The sequence below is a fragment of the Helianthus annuus genome, chromosome 12 (assembly GCF_002127325.2).
Source record: "Helianthus annuus cultivar XRQ/B chromosome 12, HanXRQr2.0-SUNRISE, whole genome shotgun sequence".
Taxonomy (NCBI): domain Eukaryota; kingdom Viridiplantae; phylum Streptophyta; class Magnoliopsida; order Asterales; family Asteraceae; genus Helianthus; species Helianthus annuus.
In genome coordinates this window covers 7,349,486-7,367,432 of record NC_035444.2, presented here as the reverse complement: position 1 = coordinate 7,367,432, position 17,947 = coordinate 7,349,486, and the positions used below count along the sequence as shown (strand labels likewise).

The following is a 17,947-nucleotide window of genomic DNA, read 5'->3' as shown; positions in this document are numbered from 1 at the left end:
GAAACACATCAAGAAAACACATCGTATTAATCTGCTTGCTAATCTGATTGTTGTTAAAACACAGCGTCAAGAAATCCTCCAGCATTACCAGCATGGATGGTAAAACATAGCGTATGAATCTGCTTGCTGTTAAAACACAACTGTATGAATCTGAATGTTAAAACACAACTGTATGAATCTGCTTGCTGTTAAAACACAATTGTATGAATCTGAATGCTAAAGCATAACTGTATGAATCTGCTTGCTGTTAAAACACAACATCAAGAACCTTCTGGTGGTTTCCAGACATAATTAAAAATTGATACAGACCAGATAATAGTAAACAGAAAAAAGAAGTGTATTTGCCATATCCGCAATCAAGAATTGTGTTTGAAGCCATAACTATCTCTCAAGTAAAAAATGATTTACGAATAAAGTTGATCAAGATTGTGAAAGGAACGAATGAGAATTTGATTGATATTTACATCTGGTAGTAATTCGCAAATCATGGAGAATTAGTTACCATAAAATCGTGCATAGTTAGTTAATGAGATATAAATTCCAAAATTAAAATAAAATGTCAAATTACACAATTGCCCTTTTAGTTAAAATCCTTCAATGCCACATGTCACGTTCTAATTGCTTCCTAGACTTTCTAGGAAAATAAGGTTTTCTACCCAACTCCTACTATATATATATATATATATATATATATATATATATGTGTGTGTGTGTGTGTGTGTGTGTGTGTGAGAAGGATTATTTAAGACCACCCTTTATTGCGAGAACCGCGAGAACCAATGTAAACACAACCAAAAATATCTAAAAACATCTAAAAAAACACAAAAAAAATTAATATTTTTTATATAAAAATCGTTACTTTTCGTTATTAAAAAATATAATTTTTTTGCTACTAAAAGTAGCGATTTTTACATAAAAAATATTAATAAAAATGTATGTTTTTTAGATTTTTTTTAGGTTTTTTGGGGTTTAGTTTTTAGCATTCAGCTTGGGTGGGGGTGGGGAGGTTAGGTTTTTTTAGGTTTGGGGGGGGGGGGGGAAGGGAGTTAGTTTTTTTTTTAGGTTTTTGATGATGTAGGTTTATTTTGTTGTGTTCACATTGGTTATAGTGATTCTCACAATCAAAGTGGTTCTCGCATGAACCCTACCCTATATATATAATGTATATTTTCAACTTATATTTTAGAACTAACACGGATGATTTATATGGTTTACCTTAATTACATATACGATTACAAACCGGGTTCTCAGTATACTAGTTATTTACAAAAATTATACTATAAAATCAAACATTTTTTATCTTTAATTATAAAAAATATAAAAACCTTAAAAAGAACTGGTCCATAACCCGGGAACCAATAATTGCCCATTGGGTGCTTTTTTTGAAGTCGTCAATACATATATAATATTGAGTTCAAAGCCCTTACAGCACATCATCTTTCAAATATGACCGGCCATTAAAGACTTCTCTAGAAGGATAATCAACTTTCTGTCAATGGTTTTCAGCTGAAGAATTGATCAAAACAACAAGGTATCTGCGAATTCTTCTCTTTTTTTCTATATCTTATCACCCAAAAGATGAATTGGTGATCACATTTATGATATATATATTATATATATATATATATATATACACATGTAATTGATTTAATAAAATCATCACAAAATCGAAAGATTTTGGGTTGGTGAAGAAAACAATGGGAGAAGATTACTTTCATCTCAGAGGGAATTTATTAAACACTTTCTCAGCATTAACCATGAACGAATTCGTTGAAGAAGAAGATGTTTTACAACAAATTAAAGAACAAGAACAAGAGATTATAAAGTTGAGAAAACACCTGGCTGAATATGCAGTCAAAGAGGCTCATATTCAAGACGAGAAGCGTGTTCTTGCAACGCGCATTGGTTTAATGTACAAGGCGATTGATCAGGAAGAACAAGACCTTGTTGAAGCAACCGCGAAAGCCATTGCGTATAGACAAGATATAATTGAAGAGAATATACGTGTTGGATACGCGCTACAGGCAGCGCTAGAAGAAAGGTCTATATTTGTATCATCTTTAGTACCTTTTCTTGTGGATCAGTCTATTCATCCTGCAGCTCTTGATGCGGTTTCAGTTGTTAGTAGTTTGAGGATTTTGTTTAAGCATAATAAAGAAAGACTCAATATAGCTGAAGAAAAACTAAGGGATTATGCCCATTATCAATATCAACCGCAAATTTTGCAATCTTATAGGAAAGAGGTGTCGTTTAAAGATTCACCACAGCGCGAATGGACACATGCAAGCTTTTCTCCATCGCCAGAAACAGTTCATATGGGCGTTGAGAGACGGAAGAATGAAGAAGATGTAGTCAACTCTCATTATTTACCGTCGATTCTTGAAGAAGAACATGAACAAGATCAAGAACAAGAACATTCTTTTTCACATCAAGAAGATGATTATTCAGATGAAGATGATGATGAGTATGATGACTTTAATACTAATAAGCCGCTTCCTACGATAGAGGGTTTGCAGATTTTAGGGGAGCCTTTTCCGGGAAATGAGATTCAAGCGAGTGGGTACTCAAAAAACGGGACGACACATTGTGGGTTTGAGTGGGTTCGTCATTCGCAAGACGGGTCATTTATCTACATAGAAGGTGCAAAACAATCCATGTATACCGTTACAGCAGATGATGTAGATTATTATCTTTCTATTGAAGTTCAACCGCTTGACGACAAACAAAGGAAGGGTGATGTTATAAGATGCTTTGCAAATGACCACAAAAAGATCACTTGTCATCCGGATATGATTCGTGAGATTGAGAGAACGTTAACTGTAGGTCACGCGAGTTTTAAGTTGGATGTTTGGAAAGGATTTTCTGACACATGGGAACCAGCAGTTTTGGAGATTAATAAGAGTGGTTATAGCATTAAGTTCTATGGACCGAACAATGGTGTTGTAGTTGATAGCAAGTATACACCAAAGACGGTTATTAGTATACCAGAAGAAGCACCATTAGAGTTTGCAATACTCGGTCCTGGTGATGTTGAGCAGTATTTATGTGCAGATTATGATTCAGCCGACGTTTGTTGTTCAAGAGATACAATTGTTCTAACAATGAGATTATTTGTCAAACTAGCAGTTGACAAACAGCTAGGGAAGAAGAAGAAGAAGAAGAGAAGGGTTTTGTTCTTCAAATAAGTTGTATACTGTATATTAGTATATATGTAAGATCCTTTTGGGCATATATTGATTGTTGCTTCCTTCATTCATATCTATCTTTTGTAAATAACATTTATATACATCTTTTGGTTGGTAAAAATCAAACCATTCCATGAGATTTTTTTCATTTTAGGCATATTACTTGGTGGAGATTTTGCAGCCATAAACTGTGACATATGTTTACAATCAAAATCGCTAATATTGGTAAACCCCGCCAAAGTTAAAATAGGGCGAACCACCTATGGCTGTTTATCACAACATGAAGTCTGTTTTCCCGTTTTCATTCATATTTTATAGGCCACATACTTCGGATGAGCCGTTTTAAGTTGGGTCATTTTCTAGCCCACTTGCCTTTATCTAGTTGCTCCAAATATAAGTCTGTAAACGTGAAATATAATATTATAACTAATGCTCTCTTTGTCTCCTCCAATTCATGAATTTTTCATGTGAGGGCCTGATAAGTTAAGATTTAAGGTCATGACCATTGAAAGAAAGGAGAGGTGTGGTTTTTTTCTGCACAGTTTTATGCCTTTTCCTCTTCTTTGACATTTTAGTTTGACTTGGACTTATTCAGGTTCATCACTTCTTGTACAACTAGTTGTTCGATGACATCATCAAACATGATTAGAACCTTAAAATAATTCAACTCAATGTATCATATCCTTTTATATACACATATAACAATTATTATTATTATCTATATAACATTTACAAAGTTGATGAACAGTGAATTTCTTTTTGTTTTTTTAGGTTTTAATTAATATTTGTCTTGTTAACAACAAACACAAACAAAACCAAGTGGTAATTTATATTTGAGGGTTTTTGTATTTTGATCTTTCTAAATACAACTTGTATTTTGTTATGAAAATGTCAATGATTCCATGGTAACATAGGCATCCTGGTTTTTCCTCTCACATCCGGGTTCAAGTCCCACCCATTACACTTTGGGTGGGGGCACTATTCTGTCTAGGTGTGTTAAGGAGTTTTTATCCAGTTGAGCTATGCCAGTGTGGGCCCTGTTGTAATGAACGACCTTCTGATCTTAGTGGGACCGAGCTTTCAATTGGAAAGTGTGATGAGTTGATGTAGATAATTTGTAGTTCAAAAAAAAGTTTTTGTTTTAAAAATAGTAACATAAAAAACTTTGGTCTAATTTGAATTATTTTAAAGTGTATTTTTTTAATGATCAGTATCTATGGGCCAGGATCATTTCAAAACCATAAATATTTACAGAACTCGCAGAACTCCTAATAAACAATCTTTTTATTTATATATTTTTATGTTTAGGATAATTTTATCATTTATTATGTGTATTTTTATGATTACATACATGTTAAGAGTAATTTTATCATTTTTTATATGTAATTTTATAATTACACATATGTAAACTAGTTTTTTTACATATATGTAATTAGTTATGACACATATATATATAATGTTGGCAATTAAACATATGTAAACTACTTTTAACATGTATGTAATCAAAGAATTACATATAATAGATGATAGGGGGGGTTATCTTGAGAACGCTAAATATTGCGAGAACCGTGAGAACGAATGAAAAAAACCAATTAAAACCAATTTTTTAATACAAACCTCCATGTAATTAAGATACAACATCAAAAAAAGAATTTACAACATCAGATAATTCATTTCTCCTTTCAAAATCACTCTTTTTAGATTTTTTTACACATGTGTAAATATAACAGATTTACACATGTGTAAATGGCAAACTTACACATGTGTAAATTTTCTTTATTTACGAATTCACGTAAATTTATATGTGTAAATTAAATTTATAAGATTGTATTCGAATAATAATGATAAGTGTAGAAAAAAAAAATTGAATTTGAATTGTTTTTGACCAAGTGCTTGCGGTTTTTTCATTTGTTCTCACGCTTCTCACAATATTTAGCGTTCTCATTTAAACTTTCCCCATAGATGATAAAAAGATCCTAAATACAAAAACTTATATATAAAATGATTATTTATTAGAAGTTCTGAAAGTTCTGTAGTTAGTTACCTTGTATCTATTTTATAAGTATTTAATATATATTGGATTAATTTAATATATATTGGATTAATTGCTCAAAAGGAGGTTAGAGGGTGTGAAATGAAATTGACATTGATGGAGGGGTATCTTCTACCTTGTTTAAGAGTTAGAGATGAACGAAGAAAAGTTGATCTAGCTCGCGGTATAAGTCAATTAGCAATAGTGGAACCAAAAGTTTATAACCGGGTCACAACAAAATATTTATATTCACTTCAACTACTATACACGTAATAATTTAAAGGGTCAAACTATAAAAGAAAATGACACATTAATACTACAATTAATAGAATTTCTAGTGATATTTGCTAAGTATTAATTAGGTCCATTTGTAAGTGATAAATAAGGTCAAATGAGTTCACCTCAATATAAGTTCACCCGCTATAATTGTTTGATGCCAGCCAGTGGCCACATAGGTTGCTAAGAGAGTCGTGGAAGCGATCGATACATGTAGGTGACGGTAGAGGTGGTGACAATGACGGTATAAAAAGCGTCTAGTAGCTGGCACAGTGACGGTAATGGTGGTGGTAATAGAGGTGATAGCGATAATCAAGTGTATTCTTTTTCCCATTGCCACTTATTCATTTATTATACTTTCTTATTTTTCAACCTAGTATAATATGAGAGAAAATACATATTAGCCAAATTGACACAAAAGAAATATACATACATATATAGTGAAGATTCAAATAAAAACCATTAATTAACGCGAAAACTCGAAAACTAACTAAAAAAAGCCTAAAAACATACCAAATGTTTTATATACCAATTTTCGCTATTTGAACTATATTTAAAAAAAAAATTGTAGTGCACATGTGTATGTGTACTACAAATTTTTTTTTGAAAAAAAAATTTTTTTTTACATACAACTGCCGCAGTAGTACTCAACCATAGGTGTTAGTACTACTGCGGCAGTAGTACTCAACCATAGGTGTGAGTTTTACACAAATTTGTAGTGCACATGTGTATGAGTACTACTGCGGCAGTTGGAAAAAAAATTGTAGCGTCTCCCGAGTTTATCAGCTTTCCTGACGGTCACGCGTTGCCGCCAATCGACTCCCGATCCAAACAATCTTCCCAAGAGTTTCGAGTATCAGTCCTGGACCAGTAATTAAGTTGTCAACCATCTCAGTCTAACAAGAAGCTTGGCATTACTGTCTATATAATGCCTCAACAGAGTTGTCGGGTTACCAAGATGATAACTGCCGCAGTAGTACTCAACCATAGGTAAGAGTCCTTCCAATTTGCACCAAAGCCAGTCACACACATGCTCGCAGCATGTCTTCGAGTGCCAGGAGTGTTTGTTTTCTCTGATCGTTTGCCCACCGGCGAAAAGCAATGCTCTGGTCCTGACGTGAGCCAAGAGTGTTGTGTAACAGGAGTTGGCACTTCGTGCCTGAAAGCCGCCTCTCTCAGAGGAACATTCACAACTGTGAAGACTCGTCAGTTTTCATGATTGCAAGAAAGTGTGTTGGTAACGTGTGTCCATCAACGATCATCCAGGTGATAATGTTTCCGTTTCGAGTTGTAAGTAGACCAGTGATAAGATCCATGGCAGTCTATTCTCATTTCCATACATGTGTTTCTGGTTGCTAATATCCCACTTTTACTTTCCCACATCCCAAGCTTTGTTCCCATGCGGGGCTATGTGGGCCTTCAGGCCCGGTCATCCGTACATGGTGTAACACTCTGCGTTTTTGATCTTTCTATTTATAGCTTTATGGGTTGTACCTTCCAATTTCAGTCAGTTGTACTCTCATTGTATCCTATTTATTCCCAAATTGTACTTCGAGACTTGAATCATAATGAAAAATGCATTGTTTTGATCATATACTTGTTTAAATTCTATGTATGATAAAACACCTGAAAGCACGTTAAACTATGTCAAACACATAAAAACAATTGAAAGATATCCTAATCTCAGTCCTTGAATCAAGCGTTGCCAAGAGATTACCCTAAACCATACAAAAATCGGGAATTCGTATGCTAATTCGGTAAAATACCCAAAATTTGGGTTAAATCAAATAAATATAATATATATTAATATTTAATAAATAAATTAATATTGAATTAAATAAATAAATAGTTGTTTTAAATAAAAAAAGGAATTATAAAAGTTTAGTTAATAAGGTTAGTTAAATCTTGTTAAAAGAGGTAACCGGGCTAGTTAAATCATGTTAATAGAGTTAGTTTAAACCATAGTTAAAGAATAACTAGGTTAGAGTGTTTTTTTTCAAAGAAAAGCACTAACTGAGTTAGAAAACTCAGTTAGTCTCGTCAAGGCCAGTTAAAAAGTAAAAAAGGGGTTCCTCTTTAAGGAACCGGCCCTTACAAGATTCGAACTCGGGTCACTCGCTTCACAAATACACGCATCAACCAGACGGGCTACCGTCATCGCTGGTTATAATCCGCGTCGTTTAATTCTTATACAAGATCCCTCAGTTTCCATTTTTAAAGATCCCGCCAAAACAAATCGACAGCAAGACGAGTTGACTTTCCTTTTCAGCAAAAGTTTTGATCCCGGTAACTAAGACTGCGGGGTATGGGGCGGGAGTTTGGGCGTGGGTAGGGGGAAACGCCCAAGCCACCACCCCGGGTGGGCATGGGTTTCGGCGTGGCCCTTGGGGCATGGGTTTCAAGCCGGGCGTGGGGCGGTCTGGCAAGCTGACATGGCGGGCTCTAATTGGACAAACCAAAGAAGCCGTTGGGCTAGCCGTTGGCCAACGGCTATCTTAAAACCCACGCCCCCAACCCCCGCCCCACCATACCCTGTTTTAATGTGGGTCGCCCCATGTCTGCCACCCAAGCCACGTGTCAACAAATGCCCCAACCCAAGCCCAACCCCCGCCCCACCATACCCCGCAGTCTAAATCTCGTTCCAATCATTCCCAAAATACCCGATTTCATCCCTTTATTCGGTTCAATCACATTCCGTTTCCGTATTTACGTGACCATAAACCAGCCTATATATACCGGATCATTCTGAAGGATTCACACCCACTTCACAACTATTTCCCTTTCTATTTCGTCGCCGGAAGACCGCCGGAGAACACTCCAGCCGCCGGAAACAAACCTGCAACCCACTGCCTTGCCGGAACTTCGCCGGAGTCGCCGGAGTCGCCGGAGAAGACGACCCGATCCGGTACCGACTCGTTTTCCGATTCTGTTTCCTTATTTTTTTAAAAAAAATTTTATATTTCTGTATTATCAAATTTAAGTATTCTGTTTAATATATTATTATTATTATTATTATTATTATTATTATTATTATTATATATTAATCAGAATTATTAATTGTATATAGTTACCAGAATTATTATTATATATATCAGAATTATTATTATTACTAATATATATTATCAGAATTATTATTATTATATATTCAGACTTATTATTAATATATTAATCAGATTTATTATTATTATTAATCTATATTAACCAGAATTATTATTATTAATATATATTAATCAGAATTTTTATTGATTTTATTTTGTTGTTATTATATATAATCAGAAATATTTTTAATAATATTATTAGTATTATTTTAATAATATTTAAAATCAGTACTTATATAATCAGTATATATTTAGAAATTATAATTACCCAAGATTTAGATAAAATTCGGAAATTATTATAATTGTTAACATTACATTTAATATAAATTCAATTATTATAAAATAAATTATTTTAGAAACTATTTATTTTATTAATAACAAGATAAATTCAAATATTATAAATCAGTTAGATTATTTATCATTTTTATTACCATAACATATTTATTATTTACAATATTACTAAGATTATTATTTTATTTCACATCTTATGATTTATATTATTATAAATATTATCATTCAATGAATTAATATTCCACACATTTTACCAACCTAAATTAACGAATTCCCAATCACAATAGGGTAAATCTCTTGCGCTTGTTGCAACTCTCTTGGATCCAACTCACTCTCTTCTTCTAACAAGAAATACGCAACGCAATCTAAGGTGAGTATACTCGATCCCATTTTCGTTTTAAACACATTTGGGTGCAACATGTATTCCATATTCAAATTACACAACACTTGAGTCTTGTTTTTAATCACACTCTATCCAGATTTAAACATGAAATAATTTGATGCTTGTTAATCTCTTATGCTATGCAAGTTGAACGTGTTAATCTCAATGCCCTTGAGTCTTGGGGTATTGCGATGTTGAACGATATTTGAACGATATTTGAACGATATTTGAACGATTTTTGAACGATGTTGAACGATATTGAACGATGTTGAACGATATTGAATGGCATAGTAGTAACATGTATCATTTTATTCATGTTGGATACGAGCACATTTAAACATTTTATTCTACTATGCTATGTATCAAGCTTGTATACTCGCCAACGTTTTTGTTGATTGTACTTTAATACATGTTGCAGGTTGATAGATGAAGAATTCAAGAATCAAGTTAGGGTGGACTAGAAACTCACCTAGAAAATAAACTATGGTTGAAAGATGATTTATGTTTTAATCATGTTTGAAACAATGTATTGTTCTTTAGTTTTAATAAAATGATTTAATCTGTATTGTCACAATTAGTGTTATGTTGTTTTGAGCAATTTGTTCGTCTCATCCCGATGTTTCCGCCATCGGTTGGGGTGTGACACATGGTCTTCAGGTTTTAATACATCCTATCAAAACTCAGATGAATAGGATATCGAGGCCCGTGTGCTTTGCCTGCACCAGTTCCCTAAAGTTGCTGAGTAGTGAGATCCATATTCGTTCCATGAAGTAGCAAATATCATCCGACCTGCCAAGGTTACTTCCCCATGCCCCACATAGGTCAATCTTGGAAACTCTCTTTCTTCAGTTCTTCAATTTGAGCAAGGCGAGTCCGATCAGATATGTTAAAGTCGATAGCGAGTTGCAAAGCTCGTGCACGTCCAGGTTTCACGGTCGTATTCATTCAAAAGTTCCACCCAGCGTTGCCGTCACATGTTTAGCTCTCTCTTGAAGCAAGGGTATACGGGAGGCCCTTGTGATCGGTCTAAGTGGTGCACTCGGTACCGTCCAAGTAATGCCTCCAATTTAAATCCAAGGACTACGGCTTACACCGCAGGTCGTGACTCGTGCAACTCTCCTTGAAATTCCATTACGTAAGCCATCACTTTCTCGTGTTGTATCGGTGTGTAACTGGGACTCTGATTCGAATCATCATGGTATACCACTAGATCACCCATACCCTCGAGTAAAGACAACACTCAGTGCATTGTAGAGTTGGGTTTCAGAAGCTGAAAAGACGTTCTCCTGCTTGTCTCCCACGAATACACAGCACCCTGCTGTGCTAAAGAGGTTAGAGCTGCGAAATCCTCGAATATCCTGTGATGGATCTGTGATAGTATCCCGTATACATGTATTTAGCATATAGCACACAAACGCATATTTTACATCTGTGCACATATAATCCCCAGTATACTGTGCGGCCTGTTAGTGAGTGTGCGGTTATAAATCGAGTGTGTGACTCATAGTAAAATTGCACAAACCTACAAGTAACAACTTTTAAAATGTTATCAACTCATATGTAGTGGACCTCAATTTTTGATAGTAGCCGACAATCCATTGATACTAACTGATTTCAATTTGATCTCAATAGCTCATGCAATTTTATCAAACGTATTAACTTGGGCCGCCACTATTTAGTTTATCAACCCAAGTTAATTGGACCAATATTACTTAGTGAATTTGACAACACATTTTATCACATGGACCATATAGGTGTGCGACTAGGCAGTAGATCAGCCCAACAATAATCCACGCCCGAACAGATGTGCGAGTGGCCCAATGCAGTGGCCTGGCCCAGACATGTTGTGCGATCGGATTCCAAGTGTGCGGCTAGGTTTCTGTTTGTGACGCTGCAACCAGCATGCGGCCCATTGACATGCACGGCCCAATTAAGTTTCCTCAAACAGTTTCATTCACCCTAACATTCGTGTAACATCCTAATATTTATAATCATAAATTCTGCTCATGATAATCACCAATATTTTATGTATGAACAACCCTATATCATCGACAAGTCACAAAGCCAGTTTTTATTACTTATTGTTTCAACATGTTCGATCAACCCTAACATGAATCCTAATCATCGATTAACATCTTAAACAATTTCTAAATTCGTGGCACCCTTTAACATCAAAGCCGATACATACAATCCTTGCTACCACACCACATAAATCGTATATTATGTAATGAAACAGTTTGTAAATTCACACATAGTCAAGTACCAAAAACAAAATCAAGAAAATCATAAATCCTACTAACCTTGAAATCGAGTGCAATCAGAAACGCTAGAACGAGGGAGGGGTAGTTCTTCAAGAGACCAGAGGGGTTGTCGTTCAAGAATGAGAATTAGGGTTTGGATATCCTAGGCGTGCATGTACGTTGTGAGCGTATGGAAGCCACAAACCTGAACGTGGGTAAGTAATGAAACCAAGGTGTGTTGGGCTCGGCTTGGGCTAGAGGAGAACTGGGCTCATTAAAACCCACAAAGTAAGAGAAGTGTGCGACCGGTGTGAGAGTGTGCGACCCGATATAGCGTGCAGTTAATTGTCGTGAAACATAACTACTGGGTAACTTTTATTCGCTTAATTACGTTATCGAATATGACAACACCTTACATAAGTACATATAATGAACACACGATGAAACGAAAATAGAAGTGATACGCTCATGAAGAACATCGGAAATCCGAGTTGTCACAATATATATATATATAGAGAGAGAGAGAGAAAGTATATCGTACATTACGGCTTAACGTACTTCACGTACGACAACATGCGTGATTTGTTCTATAACATGCGTGATTAATGTTTTCAATGTGCATGATTATTGTGTTTCAACATGCGTGATTTTGGATTTTTGAGTTATAACGTGCGTGATTTTAAAATGAACGTGCGTAATTACCTGTCGTACGTGATGTACGTTAAGCTGTATTGTACGTTAGCCTTCCTATATAAAAAAACCCTAATTCTACATTACGTACGCTATGCCAACAACCATACACGTGTCCCTGATTCATTTTTCTTATATAAGGGTATATCAGACTTTCCAATCAATCAGCAGAGGGCAAATTAGACAATTCCAGATCCTGATTAGTTCGTTACACGACTATCCCGGTAATTATGACTCGTATCAAAGCGGTGTTACTCAGTTCCTTTAATTCCCTAATGATTTGGAATTGAATCGTATCACAATGATGTTATTCAGTTCTTTTTAATTCCCTTATGATCTACAATTGAAAATTCGCATGTGTATAATAAAAATTTCGCATGTGCATGTTTACATGATAATAATAAATTCGCATGTGTATGTTACTTTTTAATTTACATGACAATAATAAATTCGCATGTGTATGTTACTTTTTGATTATAAATTCTCATGTGCATGTTCGATAATTTCTCATTTCCATTTTCATTCGCATGTTGACAAATAATTATGATTCAATGTGCATATGTGCATGTTTGTATGATTCGCATGTGCATGTTGAACGTATTCGCATGTGCATGGGATTTAATTTTGCATGGACATACAAACATATGCATGTTGACAAAAATCGCATGATGTTGAATGTTTCAAGGAAATGGGAAATGCATGTTGACAAATGAAAATGGGAATCGCATGTGTTGCAAAAAAAACAATGTTCGCATGTTATTTTTAATACAAAAATTGCATGCTGTAAAAAATACCAACATTGCATGTTGTAAACCACTTCCGCATGTTGATATTGAATTGTAGAAGAGCCGGTTGGAGAAGAAGAAGGTACCGAACGAAATTACCGGGATTTTGATAGAGAAATTATCAATTTTATCCTTCACGGTTGGTTTTATGTATATTAATTTGATTAATTTAATGATATAAATAAGTTTCGCCCGCGTTCGATGGATTGAAGATCGTACGGTTGTGGGCATCGCGTACATAATGTAGGATAAGAGGTATTGTATGTTAACCGGCCTGTTTATATATATATATATATATATATATATATATATATATATATATATATATATATATATATATATAGGGAGAAGATCATGCGAGAACGACCTCTTATTACGAGAACCGCGAGAACCAATGTGAACACAACAAAAAATGCCTAAAAATAGCTAAAAATCACCCAAAATTTTTTTTTAATATTTTTTATATAAAAATCGCTACTTTTAGTGGCCAAAAAAAAATTTTTTTTTTTAATATTAAAAAAAATTAGGCTTTTTTAGATTTTTTTTAGGTTTTTTAAGGTATTTTGGGGGTTTAGTTTTTAGCATTTTAGCTTGGGGGGGGGGGGTTAGGTTTTTGGAGGGTGGGGGAGGGGGTTTAGGTTTTTTTTTGGGGAGGGGGGGGGTTAGGTTTTTTAGGGGTTTTAGTTTTTAGCATTTAGCTTGGGGGGGGGGGAGGGTGGGGGGGTTTAGGTTTTTTTTGGGGGGGGGGGGGTGGGGGTTAGGTTTTTTTAGCTATTTTAGGTTGTGTTCACATTGGTTCTCGCGGTTCTCACAATAAGGGTGGTTCTCGCATGAGCCCCTCCCGGGAGAAGATCATGCGAGAACCACCTCTTATTGCGAGAACCAATGTGAACACAACAAAAAACGCCTAAAAATAGCTAAAAATCACAAAAAAAAAAAATTATATAAAAATCGCTACTTTTCGAAGCCAAAAAAAAAAATTTTTTGGCCACTAAAAGTAGCGATTTGAGCATAAAATATTAAAACAAAAAATTTAGATTCTTTTTTTGATTTTTTTAGATTTTTTTTAGGTTTTTTGGGGGTATAGTTTTTAGTATTTTAGCTTGGGGGGGATTAGGTTTTTTGGGGGTTTTAGTTTTTAGCATTTAGCTTGGGGGGGAGGGGTTAGGTTTTTTTAGCTATTTTAGGTTGTGTTCACATTGGTTCTCGCGGTTCTCACAATAAGGGTGGTTCTCGCATGAGCCCCTCCCTATATATATATATATATATATATATATATAGGGGGGAGGTTCATTTGAGAAGAATATTAATAAATATTTAAAAGAGTTACTCAACTATTATTAATGCAACCTTAAATTCCTCCTTCACCATCATTATTGTATTGGCTCCTACACAAATTTTATTAGAATTGACAAAATTATTTAAAAATTTTGTGTCCTACACATATTTTATTATAACTCGCAAAATTATTTAAAAGTATTTGAGTCCTACACATTATGTATCCTACACCAAAAAACTGTTTTAATGGTGTCGGAAACGTTGAAAATGTAATATCATGTGCATGATTGTTTTTATTGTGTAAGGTGCACAACTATAATAGGCTCATTAAATCATTAGAGTTCATTAATTTGAATAGCAAAAATAAATAATAGACTCATTAAATGATTTGTTCAAATTACCTTTGTATCCTTTATTCTTTTTGTTCTTAATTTGTAATTCTTCTCATTTGAACTCTCCACTATATATATATATATATATATATATATATATATATATATATATATATATATATATATATATATATATATATGGGAAAGATAAATCGAAAACCAATGTGAGTTGAGAAAACCCAAATAAACCCTATGTAACATTTTTATTTTTTTCTAAAAAATATGGAATGTAACATAAATGTACTTCAACATTTTTCTGAAAAAAATGAAAAAGAAACCGCCTACTACTTTTAAAAAAAATGTTCAAAATTTGCATGTTATACTTTTTTGGACATATATATTATGTAACATGAAATTTTTAACATTTAAAAAAAACTACCCAGTGTTATTTTGTGTTTCTTTTATAAAATTGTTCAAATATATGTATATTACATTTCCTATTTTTTTAGAACAAAAAAAAAGTTACATAGGGTTTTTATAAAGGTTTCTTGAGTTTACACAACTCAAGTGGGTTTTCGCTATATATATATATATATATATATAGTATAATAAGAAAATCCTATTGAGTTTAGAAAACTTTGAAAACTCAATCGTAACCATTCATTAAAAAAAATCTACTAAAAAAAATCTACGGTTGAGATTCAATATTACATAAAGTAACTTGTCGACTATGTAACACAAAAAGTACATGTAACAGCTTTTGCTTTTTCACTTTTGCAATCTGACACAGGGGCGCAGGATAAGTGCCCCCCCCTCGAATTTTTTGCTCAGTAGTGTTATATATGTAATAGGTTTTGTCTATTACACTAATTTTTTTTCTATAAAACATGTAACATTTTTTTACATGCACTAAACATTGAAAACTCGTAAATTTTTAAGATCGAAAAATGTTACACTTCGTAAAACTTGCAAAATTTGCTGTTAAAAACAAAAAAAAAGTGTAACATGTGATGTTACATCTACGTAAACGGGCAAAAGAAATGTAACATATCAACTTTATCTCTCCTGACAAAGCTATTACATGTCAAAATTCTGAAAAAGGTTGTAACACGTGGCAACATGTGGTCCATCCATAGAGTTCCTTGAGTTTTCTCAACTCACATGGGTTTTTCCTCTATACTTGCCCTATATATATAGGATGAGGATCATGTGAGAAGTAGTAGGCTAATTGAGAAAGTTGAGAAGCATTCTGGACCACACATTTTCCCCAAACAAAAAAATACAAAAAAATGTAAAAAATGCAAATTTTTTAGGGATTTATAAACATGTGCATATTGTTAATCTTTAAACTATACATATGTGTATATTGTCAATCTTATAACTATACATATGTGTATATACATGTTTAGAATTGAGAAATAAGTGTTGTAAATCTTTGATTGGGGTGAATGATTTACTTTTTACTTTAGGATTTAGCATTAGTATTTAGGGTTTTGCTTTTGGGTTTAGCATTACTATTTAGGGTTTAGCTTTAGGGTTTAGCTTTAAGGTGTAGCATTAGGGTTTAGCATTAGTATTTAGGGTTTTGCATTATGGTTTAGCTTTTGGGTTTAGCATTGGGGTTTATATTTAGGGTTTAGCATTAGGGTTTAGCATTAGGGTTTAGCTTTAGGGTTTACGTTTAGCTTTAGGGTTTAGCTTTAGCTTTAGCTTTGGGGTTTGCATTAGGGTTTAGCTTTAGGGTTTAGCATTAAGGTTTAGCTTTAGGGTTTAGGGGTTAGAGTTTAGGGTTTAGAGAGTTTTGGTTATTGTTCAATATACACATATGTATAGTTATAAGATTGACAATATACACATATGTATAGTTTAAAGATGAGTAAATTACAAGTTTTATCCTTTATGTTTACACCAAATTGCGGGTGTTGTCCTTTTTCCAAAAGTTTACAGGCGGTGTCCTTAATCTTTCAAAATCTTGCACGTTATATCCTTTAGGCCAAACCCAGTTAGATTTTTTTGTTTAATTTGGTCATGTGCCTTGCACATGAGGGTATTCTTGTCATTTCAACTTCCCAGGGGTTATTTTGTAAAGAACTTTTATTATAGGGCCATTTTGTACCATTAATTTAAACAGCCAGCTGATGTGCACAAAATGCAACATATAAATTACATCAATTGTGGCATAAAACTAACATTTTTTAGTACTAATGTTGGAAAAAGTATGCTTTTGTCTTCCTTTTGTATTTTCAGGATTAAATGAGCTCAAATGAACAAAAGAAGCAAAAAGGCAACTAAATCTAGCACAAATACAAGAAAAGGAACAAACGTGGCATGCCCGACCCCCCGAAAACATCTTCCCAAGCAAACCAAGGAAACAGAGGGCTGAACACGCCCCGTGCTCAATGAGCACGGGGGCGTGCCCAAGTGTCAGCAGAAAAAAGAAAGTGGTAGAAGCTTCCATCGCCCACCACGGGGTCGTGCTCAGCGAACACGGGGCCATGGTCAACTATAAGATCCGCGAAATCCAGGCAAATCTTGATAGTACAAATATGCTTCCAAATTGCGGGGTCGTGCTCAGCGGACACGGGGGCGTGGTCAACTAATGCAGACAAACTGCATTTAATGAAGAAAGAGATGAGGATGGACACGGGGCCGTGCCCAATGGACACGGGGTCGTGCCCGAGCTTCTGTTCAGCCTATAAATAGGAGTGCTTGGAGCTCTTGAACCTCATCCCTTGGCACACCATCTCTCTCACACTTCACCCACCACCTACCACCATCACAACACCATCATCCACCACCATCATCCATTGTCCATCATAGAGTGTGTGAGTCGTCTCGGGATCCAAGATTGATCGTAAGAGTTCTTGACAATCAAAGGCCATGTTTGCCTAAGTCTCTTACATCACTTGGTGAAGACAAGTGTTTAGTGTAATACTTTTTATTTTTAATCTTTTGCACTTTTTATTTGGTTTTGTACTAATGACTTTAATAACTAGTTTCTTATGTTGAAGGTGATTTTTCCTTATCGTTTGTCCATGGTGTCTTGGCATTATTTTACTGTCTATATAAAATAAAAGATTTTCACCATTCATATCTCCACGGTCTATATGGAGGTATGTTGGCTACCTGGTCGGGGGTTAAGGGAACGATTTGGTAAGAGTCTTGCCATTGTTCAGTGTATAGATTCTGCAAAGGACCTGGGTCAAATTTAGTAGGACCTCCTTCAATACCCAACGGTATTGGATGGCGGGGGTCCAAACTCTTTGACCCCCTCATAAGTTAAACTACTATTAAAACTTTAACACGGCTACTTAGGACTGTATCCCTGCTGACTCAGACTACTTAGCCGAGGGTAACG

At 34.5% G+C, this 17,947-nt stretch overlaps 1 protein-coding gene across 1 annotated transcript; it reads left to right on the top strand.

The window, feature by feature from the left end:
- Positions 1 to 1,572: 1,572 nt before the first annotated feature.
- Positions 1,573 to 3,256, top strand: LOC110896345. Its single transcript, XM_022143752.2, has one exon. It carries the CDS (start codon positions 1,698 to 1,700, stop codon positions 3,183 to 3,185), a length of 1,488 nt encoding a protein of 495 aa, XP_021999444.1. The 5' UTR covers positions 1,573 to 1,697; the 3' UTR covers positions 3,186 to 3,256.
- The last annotated feature ends 14,691 nt before the right edge of the window (positions 3,257 to 17,947 follow it).

Excerpts from the sequence above, each read along its gene's own strand:
- LOC110896345 (XM_022143752.2), top strand. The coding sequence starts at position 1,698 with ATGGGAGAAGATTACTTTCATCTCAGAGGGAATTTATTAAACACTTTC.